The sequence below is a fragment of the Protopterus annectens genome, chromosome 5.part1 (genome assembly GCF_019279795.1).
Source record: "Protopterus annectens isolate FY-2018-M chromosome 5.part1, PAN1.0, whole genome shotgun sequence".
NCBI lineage: Eukaryota > Metazoa > Chordata > Ceratodontiformes > Protopteridae > Protopterus > Protopterus annectens.
Genome location: NC_056736.1, coordinates 90,119,630 through 90,133,977, shown reverse-complemented (window position 1 = coordinate 90,133,977; position 14,348 = coordinate 90,119,630). Strand labels below are relative to the sequence as shown.

The 14,348-nt window shown below is 38.4% G+C and overlaps 1 protein-coding gene across 1 annotated transcript in view; it reads left to right on the top strand.

Annotated features, from left to right (window-relative positions):
* The window catches only part of MYCBP2 (MYC binding protein 2), a gene marked incomplete in the record, with an annotated part of 5,088,083 nt that overhangs the window by 1,989,532 nt on the left and 3,084,203 nt on the right, over positions 1–14,348 (top strand). The window contains 1 exon segment of the mRNA XM_044072904.1: positions 9,889–9,985. Coding sequence (XP_043928839.1) covers positions 9,889–9,985 — 97 coding nt within the window.

Sequence of the window (14,348 nt, the reverse complement as noted above, 5' to 3'; positions counted from 1 at the left end):
TATATAAAAAAGGAAAAGAATATCTAAAAAACTGCAGGGCTTGTCAGCTTAATATCCTTTCTTGGTAAATGTTTTGAGAGGTGTATAACTGACCTAATAAATAAAAATATAATTCTGTGGAACTTTTGGACATTAAAACAACATGGCTTTATTAGAGGGAGGTCTGTTGTTACAAATCTAGTAGAGTTTTATAACAGAATCGGTATAGCATATGACTGGAGTTTGCCAACTGGAACGATGTTTTTAGATCTTGCCAAGGTCTTTGATACTTTTGTCTTTTACAGAGATGTACAAAGTCATGTGTAATACCAGTATAAATCTAGCCATAATTAAATAGATTGTGTCGTTTATTAAGATAATCACAGGCTGTCATTCTGCAAGAAATTACTTCAGGAGTATTTCAGGCCTCGCTGTTTGGTCCTGTGCTGTTTAACATAGTATTTTCAACAATTCCTAAGGGTCAAAACTGATAACTAAGCAAATATGCTGATGACAGCTAAGCAGGATTTGTTGTTGCTGACAGTGATTATCATATAATTAATTCTTGTATGATAAAAAGTTCATATTGGGCAAATGACAGTGGGCTACAGTTTAGTCCAGACAAGTGTAATGTTATATATTTTAAAACTCTTTCTTTCTTAAACCCAATTTAATTTATAATAGATAAGCTTCAGGTTGTGAATCAAAGGTCGTGTACCCAAGTACGACATGTAAGGAATGGTGTTAATATCTTAGTCTGTATTCACTGAGTTACAGATATATTCGGGGCAAATTGATCTTTGCCTGTAAGTTATTTCATGACATATATTTACAAACTCTGTTAGATACTGAAACAATTATAGTCAAACTGAACTCGGGGTTAGTGACTTAAGATTTTACATCCCTAAACTTCGCACTACCCCAGGAATCTTCCTTTTATCTGTTAGAGCTGCAGCTTTATGGAATAGACTGCTCATCTCTAAAAGGCAAACAGACTTAACAAAATCCAAGATCAGTTTAGACTGTTGGGTAGGTGAATTAGCCTGGTATATATTTCATCAGTGTTCCTTGGTGGTCACATGATCATAACACTTTACAATAATTTATGAACTTATTAGTAATATGAATCAAAAAGCTTAATGACATCATTTAGTAAAGTTCTTGACTGAGCCTAGGACCTTTCCAACAAATTTAGAGTATAATTAGTAGGGGACATTTTTATACTAACAGCGACAAAAAAGGGTTTTAAAGGGCTCAAGCTAAAATGGGAAATAAACTTTGAAGAGATCATCAGATAGAAAGTATGGAATGAAATTAGTTTTGCCCTAAGATATGCTTCAAAGTTGGGGAAATTTAGATTGCTTGGAAGTGCCTGCAGAGATATATGTATATATTTTTTATTTAAGCAGATTAACAAAAATTGTATCAGGGACAAAAGGCACATGTTGGAGGTATATGGAAGGTCAAGTTAGGGACCTGGGAATACTTTTTCTGAGATTGAACAGAACTGAAGGTATTTGTAAAGAATTTTTTGAATGAATTGTTTATAAAGAAAATAAGGTCGACAAGGCTATTCCTGTTGAGTTTATGATAAAGTTTGGCATAACTTGCAGTAATCAAGCTCTTGTAACTCTGGTTTTATTTTTAAACATCTTTATTAAATAACTTTCTAAACAATGACCTGGGTGCTCATACATTAATAGAAAAAGACAAAATATAGTAATATTTATTCTCTTTATTTTCATGCAGTATACATATTTGGTTTCTTCTTGACCATTATTCACTCTAGCATTATGTAAGTTGCTCAATTCTTGCCTGCCCTTAAATCTTAACCTTCCTGAACATTATTTTGCATGTGTTCCCCCAAATTCATTTATTTCTATGTAATTTGTTCCTTCCCTTTTCAGAATTCTGATTTTGTTAATAGAAAAAAAAAACTATTACCCTTGAATAGAAACTGAGTATTCTATGCACCCAAGAGGTGTCTGTTGTTTAAAAAGTCTCAGAGATGCAAGACAAACATATACAGGAAAAGCTTATCATAAATTCATGAACACATGGCTACCATGAAGAGATTAACGTCATTATGAATAAATAAATAAGTAAAAATTATTTCATAAATATAACAAGCACCAATGTTAGACTTCCGTAAACACATTAGGGCTTCAATGACCTTGCTGGATACTTCTGTAAAACACAACAAGCCCCTGACTTCATCTTTAAAAATAAAATGGCAGAAGGGCAGCCAAGTACATCCAAAGTAATGGGAAGATGTGCACAGGGATATGTAGAACAGAAAGAGACGCTTCATAACAGGGATATATATATGCAGAGCGAGATGGAGTCATTATACAGGGATATGCAGAAGTTCAGTAAGTGTAATCTTTTTAGAATAAACCAATGTTGTAGAGAGCAGTTTGGGGAGGGGGGTGTATGTGGTTAAATGATTTTGCTCAAAGTCAAACCCTGAACCTTAATTATTGGTAAGCAAGTGCCTTATGCCTTCACACCAACTGCCAGGTCTGCTTTAATTTTTGTAAATCACTAAGGATTGCAGTCTGTCATTGTCAGTCAGAGTTTCATAGTTGTGTTGTTCAGTGTCATTGATACAACACACACTTGCTTTTGTTGCAGAAGACTGTTGATTCTCTTCCCATACCAGTTAGTTCAGTTGCTGACATGACCATGCAGCATAAAAGGGGAGGGGTGCACTCCTGAGTGTGTCCTCCTTTGGATGAGGTACCTAATAAATATGAAGCTGTTGTTAGTTTGCCAGGCATTCCCTATTGCCTATCACCAGCACAGCATTTTTTTTAAATGTAACCTAGGCAATTTATTCAAGGGCAGCAGGCATTGAATTTCTAGATGAGCTTTTTAATGTGGAATAATTCAGATTACCTTTACTTCTGCATATATTGTATGTATTGACTAATATTGATGGATTTTAATGACAGCAGTTTTGAAAGGCCTTTTATGATTGAAATGTTTTGAAATGGGTAGTTTTGTCATTATTGGTTCATATCTTTTATTTCTCTGCTTACTGGAAATATGTTCAAAACTGGAAGTCTAAAACGCACACTAACAAGTGATGCTGTATTAAACAAGGAATGTAATTTAATACCCCCAAGAGGGTAAATCAAAGAACATATGCATTTATGAATAGTCCTAAAAATGTGTGCAAGGGGCCATGGTTTGAAAACAGCCCAAAGTGAAGTAAATCCAAATATATATAGTCATTGTAGATAAAAGTAAAGAAGAAAATAGTATGGACACTGACAGGTTTGAACTGAGTTTATTGTAACTGGAGAGAGAGATCCAAGTAATGGAACACTGCAGTGGCTTCAATCCATTGGGCCCCATTTGACTACGATCTGGCTCTGGTGCCATGGCTGCTAATGAAGAAAAATAGGTTTCCTACTAATAGATGAAAGACATAGACAAGAGGCTCCACAATTGACCAGTAGGCACCTCAATAGAAGGGTAGGTAAGTAAGTGATTTATACAGATAACTGAATGATAAGTGCTAGGCACAACATTTGAGAATTAATTTTATGCTCAACTTCTGAGAGACTTGGTTGGCTGTAATCACCTGAATTAGAAGCTGAAGTTAAGTACAAACTTGCAGTTTTAAAAGTACTGTATTTCATTTTTTCTGTTATCTAATTGTGTGTTTCACTGAATAGTGTGTGCTGTCTCTCTCTCTCTCTGCAGTTAATTCCCCAACCACACTCCCTGTTCTTGTTTTGGTGTTAGTGGCTCTGGGATTGCCCACCCCTCCTGCAAGTCTGTATTTGAGCATTCCTCCTGAGTCCATCTCATTTGCTCACTTAACCGAGTACAGTGAGATCATATTCTGAGTCTAGTGTTCACTCTACTTAATAGAGAGAGAAGATTTGAGAAGGCCAACCCACTTAGGTTCTTCCTTCCTCTCTCCTTACACTTCACTAACAAAAAAAAAATTGCATTTTATTCATCTGCTTTTACTGTATTTGTGTTTCCTCCTACTTTATTTTGCTTTTGCCTCTTTTTAAAAAGAACTCAATTTTATTTATTCTGCTGCATTTATTACTGCTTGGTAGTAGCCTGATTAAATTGTAACTGTTATTCTAAGTCTTTTGGTTTAAGCACTTGGGCTTCATACCGGTTGTTTTACATTAAGAAGGATTGTGGTCTGCACTGTTGTGGCAGGACAGGTAGCTTACATCCTTCTAAGCTGGGAATTGCTGATTGAAGGCTCAGTGTCTGCTATTCTAAAAGTGTATTAGTTCTGGTTTAAGCACTTGAGCTTCATGCCAGTTGTTCTACATTAAGAAGGTTTATGGTCTGCACTCTTGTGGGAGGAGAGGCTGGATTCTGCCCTTCTGAGCTGGGAATTTCTGGTCACAGGCTTATTGTGCCTGCTTATTTGAACTGTTTCTGTCTGAAATTGGTGTGCCTTGTTGCTATAGCATAGACCAGATTCAGGCCTGCTGAATCTAGCTTTGTTTGTATAACTTGAGCACTGATCTAGGCCATCTTTTTTTGGAGAAGGTTCCCCTGCACCCTAGTAGCGGGAGTGTGCAGTTAAAACTTGTCTGATTGAAGACTGCTGGAACAGGGCTCAGTTTTGTGCTTTTGTCTGGTTAATTGGGTAACTTGTTTAAATCAGTTTGTTCGTTTTCTGTTGTTTTATATATATATATATATATATATATATATATATCAATTGCACTTTATTCATCTGCTTTTACAGTATTCGTGTTTCTTCCTATGTTATTACTAGGGGCATTGACTATAACTCTGATCTGAGATATATAACAATAAGTATCCTTTTTCTGTGCATTTGAAGTTTTTTTTTGATTGTATCTGCTTTATTTTCTGGAAAAAAAAAATATATATATATATATATATATATATATACTGTTTTCCTGCCTTTCTAAGCTAGTATAGTCCAGTTTTCAGGTTAGTGCTGAATTCAGGGCTGTGTTACAAATCTCTGTTTCCCCATACCTTACTTGGATAGAAGGAAGTTTCTGTTCACCTGTGAGAGAGGGGAGCTTTGAGCAGCGTATCTGTCACCGGAGGAGTGGTTTCACCCCAGAAATTAGTAGTTTATTGGCTATTTTGGGCTAATTTCTATCTCTTTTATTTCCCTGCTAGAAAAAACGCATTTGCCCAGTTTTGGGTATAACTATTCCCGGCTCCACAAAATTTCTGTTTCAAGGTTTCCCTTGGAACTAGACAAATTTTCAACTTAAGCACTCAAGCCATTCATTTTTCAGCCCGGCACTTGCACAAAACTCATAGCAAGCACTTATAAATCCTAGCACTAGACCCCCCCCCTATACTGTACAGAAGGACAAGGCTCTCTATTCGACCTTACCAGCCATTCAGTAAAATAGTTCACTGTACCTATCTAGGCATGTCCAAATGGCAGTTTCAGGTGTACACTCCAGTCCAACTGGTGAATCTGGGCATTTTGAGGCAATGTTACAACTGCCTCATGTACACAGACAACCCTGTCCTTTTACCACCAAACAGTAATACATGCGAGAGATGCAATTATACAGCCAAACTGGAGGCTAAGCTCTCTCAACCCAAAACTGGATCAGACAGTCAAGAGGAGAAGGGAAGTACTTGCATCACACCACCAGTCTCACATAGACCCATTAAACCAGCACCGGCAAAAAACACACAAATACACGAAAACATACTGGGGGGGGGGGGGGGCTCTAAATAAAAATCTGCAAAAGTAACAGAGACCTCCAAAGCAGACATCCAAGCAACCTCCTCCTCCCCAACATAAACCATGAAACGCATACTTCACAAAACCAGTGCGCCACGCAATCACAGTCCTTAAGGCAAAATAACATACCCAGCATACTAGTAATAGGTGATATAGTCAGGCACACTGACGTCCCACTCACTAGGCTGAATAAGGAGAAGGTTACTGTTAGCTGCCCTTCAGGTGCCAGGATCCACCACATAACACAAGCACTCAGGTCACACCAGAACAAGTGCAAATATGACTCTGTCATTGTCCATGTTGGTGTGAATGACCTGAGCCATACCTCCCTGGACTACATGAAAAGAGACATGGAAGAGCCCTCTGATCACGTAGCCCATGTGGCTATGACCCTGACCCTGAGTAGCATCCTGCCCGCACCAAGAATGATACCATGGTATAAAGAAAAAATGATCAATTTCAACAATTGGCTAAGTTTCTGGTGTCATTTAAAGGGGATCCGGTGTCTGTCTGCCTGGGATGACATGCTCGACAAGCCACGCTGCTTCGCTAGAGATGGCTTGCACCTGTCACCCTTAGGCTTTCGAATACGGCCAAGGCTCTTGCTAACCCCATAGTGCCTTTTTTAGGCAAGGCTCAAATAACAAACCCACCGCCGTAAATAGCGCAAGTAACAAAAAACTGAGGGTAATGCTACTCAATGCCAGAAGTCTAAACCTCAAAATGCTTGCACTCGAGGCACTCCTCAGTATGGAGAAAATTGATATATATGCAGTAACAGAAACCTGGTTTAAGGCTCCAGAGAGCACCCCAGCACTACCAGGCTACAACTCATACCATACATTTCGGCCACAGAACCTGGACTGAAGTACAAAAGGCGGGGGTTATCCATATTCATCAAGGATACCCACACCTCCAGGTTAGTGGCACAGCACAATGCTTCAGAGATCATCCACGTGCAACTAACAATGGGCAAAACTGCAATTCAAATTGTAGCTTGCTACAGGTCACCTGCCATGTCCCAGGACCTCTATTCTACATTTCTGGGAACACTGGGAAGCATAAAGGTCCTACCAAACACCCTAATATTGGGTAATTTCAATTACCCAAACATTAACTGGGAGAACTACTCAAGTACTAACCCCTTTGCCCAACATTTCCTAGAATTTATAAACTCAAACACCCTGGATCAACTGGTCAGCACTCCCACCAGAGGTGACAACATGTTGGACCTGGTCATCACCAACATGTGCGACCAGTGTTCCACACTGGAGGTCAACCTCTTGCTGGTTAGATCTGACCATAAACAAATCACTTTGGATATCCACATTCCGCCCCCACCCCCGGACAAAGAAACCACTGTGAAAAACTTTTCAAAAGCAAACTTCACGTTTCTTAAGACCGAAGTGGAAAGTTTCAAAGCCCCCATGCTAAAGGATAATGCTGTCCAAGCTGCAAAATCCTTTACTAATGCATTCTATGGGTACCTACAAGAATGGATGTATCGTGCTATCCCAAGCAATACCAAGACTCACTCCTCCAAGAACAGGAAACCAGTCTGGTGGACCCTTGCCATAAACAAGCTATACAACAGAAGGAGGAAACTAGTACAGAAGAGAGTAAAATCCCAAGAAGGGAAGACATCCCTGTTCAGTATAAGCAAGAAAGTACGATCCCTCATAAAATCATCCAAGGCGAGCTTCTTAAGAAAAATTGCCAAAGACTCCAAAGATAACCAAAAGGCATTATTTAGCTATGTCAAGAATCTAAGTGGCAGTGCTCAGAGCTGCTCGAAGTTAGTGCAGAATAGCACAAAATACACTGAACCGACCGATATTGCCAGTATCCTGGCAGACAGGTTCAGTGCAAACGTCTACCCGCTCTCACCCCCAAAAGGACCCATAACCATACCAGAAGAATATAGAGCCCCTGAAATCACAGACACTCAGGTTAAAACAGCCTTGTCCAAAGTCAAAAACACAGTATCAGTGGGACCAGACAGTGGTCCAGGCTGCGTCCTACATGAGCTCAAAGACGAACTAACCCCTCACCTAAACACACTGTTTAAACTCAGCCTCTCCACAGGCTACGTACCATAGAGTGGCGCACAGCAACGGTTATTCTGCTTCACAAAGGTGGAGCCACAACAGACCCCAGGAACTATCGCCTTACAAGTCTGACTAGCTTGGTCTGCAATGTTATGGAGCGCATCATCATGGAGCTCATTAACAGACATATTAGGAACCTCCAAACACTGGGCTCTACCCAGTTCAGCTTTGTTAAGGACAGATCATGCCTCCTAAACCTGGTGGACTTAATTGAGACAGTTACCAAGGCTATAGAAGAGGGAAAGGTGGTACACACAGCCTACCTAGACCTCGCAAAGGCCTTCGACACCATTCCCCATTCTAGTATTATAGACAAGCTCACCAGCTTGAACTTAAACCTGTATGTCACAAAATGGGTTGCCATCTGGCTCATGGACAGAGCCCACATGGTGAAAGTTGCGGGAGCTAGGTCTGACTCTAAACCGGTTATAAGTGGCGCTCCCCTGGGCTCAGTCCTGGGACCCCTCCTGTTCGGCGTATACTTCCCAGAGGTACAGACCAGCACAGGAGGACTATGGCTAACCAAGTTGACAGACAACTGCAAACCAGGGGCTATAATTGACTCTCCGGCATACACAGACATCCTCCAAAAGGGTCTCACTGAGACGGATACCTGGTGTCAAAATCATAGCCTCAAGCTAAATGCCAAAAAGTGCATAGTCATCCCCTTTGGAAAAAACAAAGTACCCACAAACTACCACATAGGTGGTAGTCCCCTAAATATGGAAAACATAATAAGGGATCTGGGGACCCAAGTAGATAGTAATCTCTCCTTTGATAATCACATTGCCAAAGTGGTTAGAAAATCCTTCTATATGGCCCACCTAATCACAAAAGGGTTTGCACCCAGATCAAAAGAGGTCATTGTACCCCTCTACTCATCACTCATCAGACTATATGGCCGACCTAATCACAAAAGTGTTTGCATCCAGATCAGAAGAGGTCATTGTACCCCTCTACTCATCACTCATCAGACTATATGGCCGACCTAATCACAAAAGTGTTTGCATCCAGATCAAAAGAGGTCATTGTGCCCCTCTACTCGTCACTTATCAGACCAATCATAGAGTACAATGCTCCATTTGGGATGTACCTTACAAGACACCTGCAACAGCTGGAATGACCACCAAAGTACCTCACCAAGAGGATCACTGGCTTCAAACAGATGCCCTATGCAGATCGACTGAAGAAACTCCAGCTGTACTCGGTTGCATACCGCCTACTCAGAGGTGATCTTTGCCTGACATACAAGGCCATGTCCAACCCATAATTGATGCACATGCTCCACCTAAAGAAAACCTTATCCCCTCGAGCCACAAGCTCTAGGGATCTAAACCTCACCACAACAATAAATAAAATGTGCTGGAGGGATAGATTCCTGTCCCAGAGACTTCCCATGCTTTGGAACAGGATTCCAATCTACATTAGGCAGAGCTCCTCGGTAACGCACTTCAAGAGAAACCTTGACGAGTGGATGGGAAATAGAAAGTTTACTCCGGGGATCACTTCAGTGGCACTGCTGGACAGATGCACAGGGAACTAATCTAAGGGGGTGGCGAAAGCCAACACATTCTGGCTATGCTTATAAATGCCTTCAGGCAGATAGCCTAGTACCTACCTATGAAGCTGTAAAAGTTGAAATAATTTCTGACAATTGACTAATAAGGTCAAACTGAAATAAGCATGTTATACTGTACATTGGTTTGCTGTCTTATTCTGAAGTTCATTTATTGTTTGGAGGAAAATGCTTCATCACTTTGTGATTTTATTGAATAAATTTTGTTTTTTATCAATTTGTGTTTTTTTTTTTAATGATTTGGGGAAAATGAAATTAACTGCAAAAGCACTAATTGTAGAGAGTAGTTGGTGATGAAGTAGGCCCCTTAGATGTACTATTATCTATGAGAGTTTCCTATATGGTAAAGCTTGGTGTGGTGATCATTGTGTACTTGAGTTATAAACATTGGGATGGGTATCTTGTAGTTGCGGCAGCATTAAGAAAGCTTACTTGGAGTTGTTGAAAGTCAGTCATTTTTTTTAGTAATAGAACAACTTAAGGACTTTTTTAATTCTTAGACTACCTTCGAGTGATGGGAATGCTACAAAGGGGAAACCGCAAGCAAGTGAACCTGTTCATATTTTGAAACGATCTTTTGCGAGGACAGTTTCTGCTGTAAGTATATGTTCATCCATTATACATATGTTACATATAGAAGACAGTCGTTCTTAGAATAATTTTTTTTCAAGTTCTACACAGAAAAAACGGCATTTTAGTCTAAAATCTGAGTTAAAAGCATTTTAAAATGTTGCATTCTCTCTCTACTTTTGTTTTAGAAGAGAAAAGGATGTCATACTTTTCTTTTGCATAAAGTGTTGTATTTATTAATTCAAAGTTCTCTCTGTGTATGTCCATCTGTTCGCCAGGTTAGTTCCACTGAACAAAGTCTAATTTACAAGAGAAACTGTCGGAAAAAAACTTTGAACTGTAAATCATTATACTGGACACAGTTATCTTAAGGATGATCTTTGGAAATAGTTTTTTCAAGGTATAAACACATAGCTGAGTTGAGTAAAATGTATCTGCAAGACAGTAAGTAGAAAAGATGTATACGCACGTGTGTGTACATGCATACATATATATATATATATATATATATATATATATATATATATATATGGATCCAGGTTACAACATCGACAACTCAGAAGATCGACATCCACTTCCCCGACACGAAAACACCGACACAGAAATAATCGAAACTACAAATCACGGACGTTTAACAGGTAAGTGGTTTAAATTTCGCTAATCATGCCTACCATAAGGACTAAGTAATACAATGATCGTAATGCATGCATAACACTGCCACATTTACTAAAACATGGTAGGCATGATTACCGAAATTTAAACCCCTTACCTGTTAAATGTCCGTGATTTGCAGTTTCGATTATTTCTGTGTCGGTGTTTTCGTGTTGAGGAAGTGGATGTCGATCTTCTGAGTTGTCGATGTTGTAACCTGGATCCATATATATATATATATATATATATATATATATATATATATGTGTGTGTGTGTGTGTGTGTGTGTGTGTATATATGTATGTATAGATGTTTATATGTATGTGTGTGTGTGTGTGTGTATGTATGTATGTGTATATATATATATATATATATATATATCTAGGATGTTTGCTCGACTGAGCAAACGTCCGAATCCATAAAACCCTAACACACTTTAATGAAAGCGCTTTTATCGAAAAAGCTCTTTCGTTAAAGCATGTGACAAAATAAAACAAAAAAAAAAAACTACATTTACATTTTAGCTGGGGGGCTTCGCCCACCTGCAACCACCATGTGGGGGACTGTGCCCCCCACACCCCCCTACTTTAATATTCTCCCTCCGAGACCGCACTACAGTGGGGAAAATGGAAATTTCCCTTACCCGCACCATAGTACAGCCTTGGCAACAGTCATACTTACGCGAAAGTGCTTCTTCGGTGAAAAGGACTTTCGCGTAAGTATGCCCAGCTGTTTGGATTTCGGTCGTTTGCTCAGTCGAGCAAACGTCCTAGATCCATATATATATATATATATAGTAGATGGACACACACACAGGCGATTCAAGTTGGTTGTAATAAACCTCCTAAGCTCAACAGGAAAGCTCTTTTAGAAATATTTTGCTGATTACCAAATAAAGGAGATGGAGAACAGTGTGAAAGGTCGCAATCAACATGGATATGTGCAGCATCACAGCATTCCATCATTTTGAAGAATGAATGCCTTCGGAGATCACCTTAGGTTGACAAGTTGATGTCTGTCTCAATTCAGCAGGATTTTCAATACGTTGACTATGGAAAACTAATTGCAAAACTGAAGGAGATGTATCTACATATTTACATCATGAAGTAGGCTTGGATATCCCATATAATGTGGCCAGAAAGAGTAGGTGGAAAGCTTAACCTCTCAGCTCTCCAGATTTGCAGAACATCTCTGATTTTGGCTCATATTATTACCCTGTCCCATGTAAAAGTTTTTCTAAATCTCTTGAGGATTGCTTTCAGTCAGTAATGCCAGCATCAAGAGTTTCATACTTCTTTTGTTCCAAAAGTGCATTTATTGTTTTAATAACTGTATTGGGGCAATATTTAAAAATTGCTCCTGACTTTGGGCCTTTATCATACATTACGTTTGATGTTGCCCAGAATTCCTGAGCAAATAATTTGAGAAGTATGGTGGAAGTATAAGACAGGAAAACTGAATTAGGGTTATTCCCCCAGATCCTTAGCATTAATGCATCCTTTCATAGTGTACCATTGATATCACCATCCAGAATGTAGCAGTTATGCAGTTGTTAATTTATCTTTGGTTATTAGATCAGAAACTGATACTGCAATTTTGCAGGACTCCATTTGCAGTTTAAATAAACTGTTTGTAATGAAGCTGTACTCAGTACATGAAAACAGAAATATAGTTGGCTTGGGGTGTATTTTTATGAAGAAAGTGTAATAATACTCATTTGGGAATAATAGTGGATAATAAATTTAACTGTTGACAGCTACACCATTGTCCATATTTTGTTTTCTGTTTTAAGGGTTTTGGAATTTATCTTTCAGTGAGCTGAAAAACTGCGATTCGATCACTTTTAGGTAAACTGTATATTTATCAAGGCATAGATCGTAAAATGGAAGTAATTAAAAACTGAAGATATTGCAGAGTATACCTTCCTTTATAATCAGGCTTTCTGCTGATATTCTTAAGGTCTGAGGCCAATTACACACCCTATCTGGATATTTGACTGCTTTAAGCTCTAATATCTACCTACAGTTTAATTTAGCAATAACCCATTACTGACCAAGCCATGGTTGGTGTGGTTTGGTCATGAGGATGAAATCCAGGAGAACAAGCAGAGCCATGCATGAATTAATCCTGTGATACTAACATCCAGAAGTGTGTTATTGATATTATACATTGACATTATTTAAGAAAGAAATTGCTTACCTTTCTTAAATAATTTCATTGTATGATGGAACTGTAGTGTTCCTCCTCCTCTGCTATGTAATATACTGCATGTATGAGACTGACGTGTATGAGACTAATGTTCCTATGCTCACACATTAGGTGAAGGTTTGTGGTATCTCTGTTTATATATGTTTTTTTAATATAGATATTGCCTAATTACATCTCAGCTTATTTACTGAAAGATTCTGTTTAAAGTGAAAAGTAAAGGGCAGAATTAGGATGATGCAAATTAACAGAAGAGGTTTAGGCATTGATATGCCTTCTCCGAGTATTAGGGAGAATGAAACTGTAAGAGTTGGGATTATTGGCTCACAGAAATTCTGACTACTTTACTAGAAAATTTAAAAAAAAAATTGAAGGGATGGGATAATACAGAGAATGAAATTGTAAGGTTGTAACATCTGGAAATACTGACTGGAAGAAATTCTTAACAGTTTACCAGAAGGTGAACAATTTTGTGAGTGACAGGATAAAAATATGAAGACATTCCTGGACATTCTGCAAAACTGTGGACATTTAAAAGGTATACTTATGGCCCTGTGACTGATCATGCTGTCAGGCATGTACAGTTCTGTAGAACATCTCTGATTTTTCTTATATTTTGCCGTATCCCTCATAAAATATGCTAGGGGATGGAGTTATGTAGCATATACCAATACACAGTATAGCTGCTCAACAGTTTGTCAGCAGAAGGACTTTTGTCTGTTTGTATATTCTTGATTTAAAATGGTCATGCTGATTTGGCTGTCCAGTCATGCGCGCTTTCAAATGTTAATTATCCTTTATTATATAATATAATTTATTTTATGAATCTGATGTCCATTTCATCCGTTCCTCATTTGTTTGATATCGGATCCAACTTGACTCATTAACTCTTGGAACCAACTCTCGAGCTCCCCCTTCTATCTGTAATTCCCCTGTCAACCTGCTGTACCTCAAATCTTGTTTTTCGCTATATCTCTACAGACGCAGATCCTTTTTAGAGAGCTTTTTTTTTTGTTTTCTATCCTTTGCTATAAGATAAGTAAAACCAGCTGCAAAACACGAACTCAAAAAAGAAAACTTGCAGAGAAAACCAGTTCAATAAAAAGCAAAGCTTTCGGGCGTAACCCTTCTTCAATACTAATACATTCAAACACTAAACTCTAGAAGCTTAAATACAGGTCTAAAATCACATGACCAGCAGCCAAATGAAATCATGTGACAGAAAACAAATTATAAATTAAAGACATATATACATATAGATATATTAAAAAATGTGTAAATACACAGTATAAAATATTTACTTTACAATATTACGTAGCTTGACTAACACAGGTTTTAAACTGACAGTGCTATTTAAACCAGGATGAGTGTCAGCAGCTAATCTCAATATCCATTCAAATTCTTTGAGCTCAAGGTGGTTGTTGACATCACCACCTCTTTCATTTGGACATAGAGCATCAATCACTCTAAACTTAAATGTATGTGTTTCACCATAAGTTTTAATATGTTTACATAGTGCATTATTGTCACAATT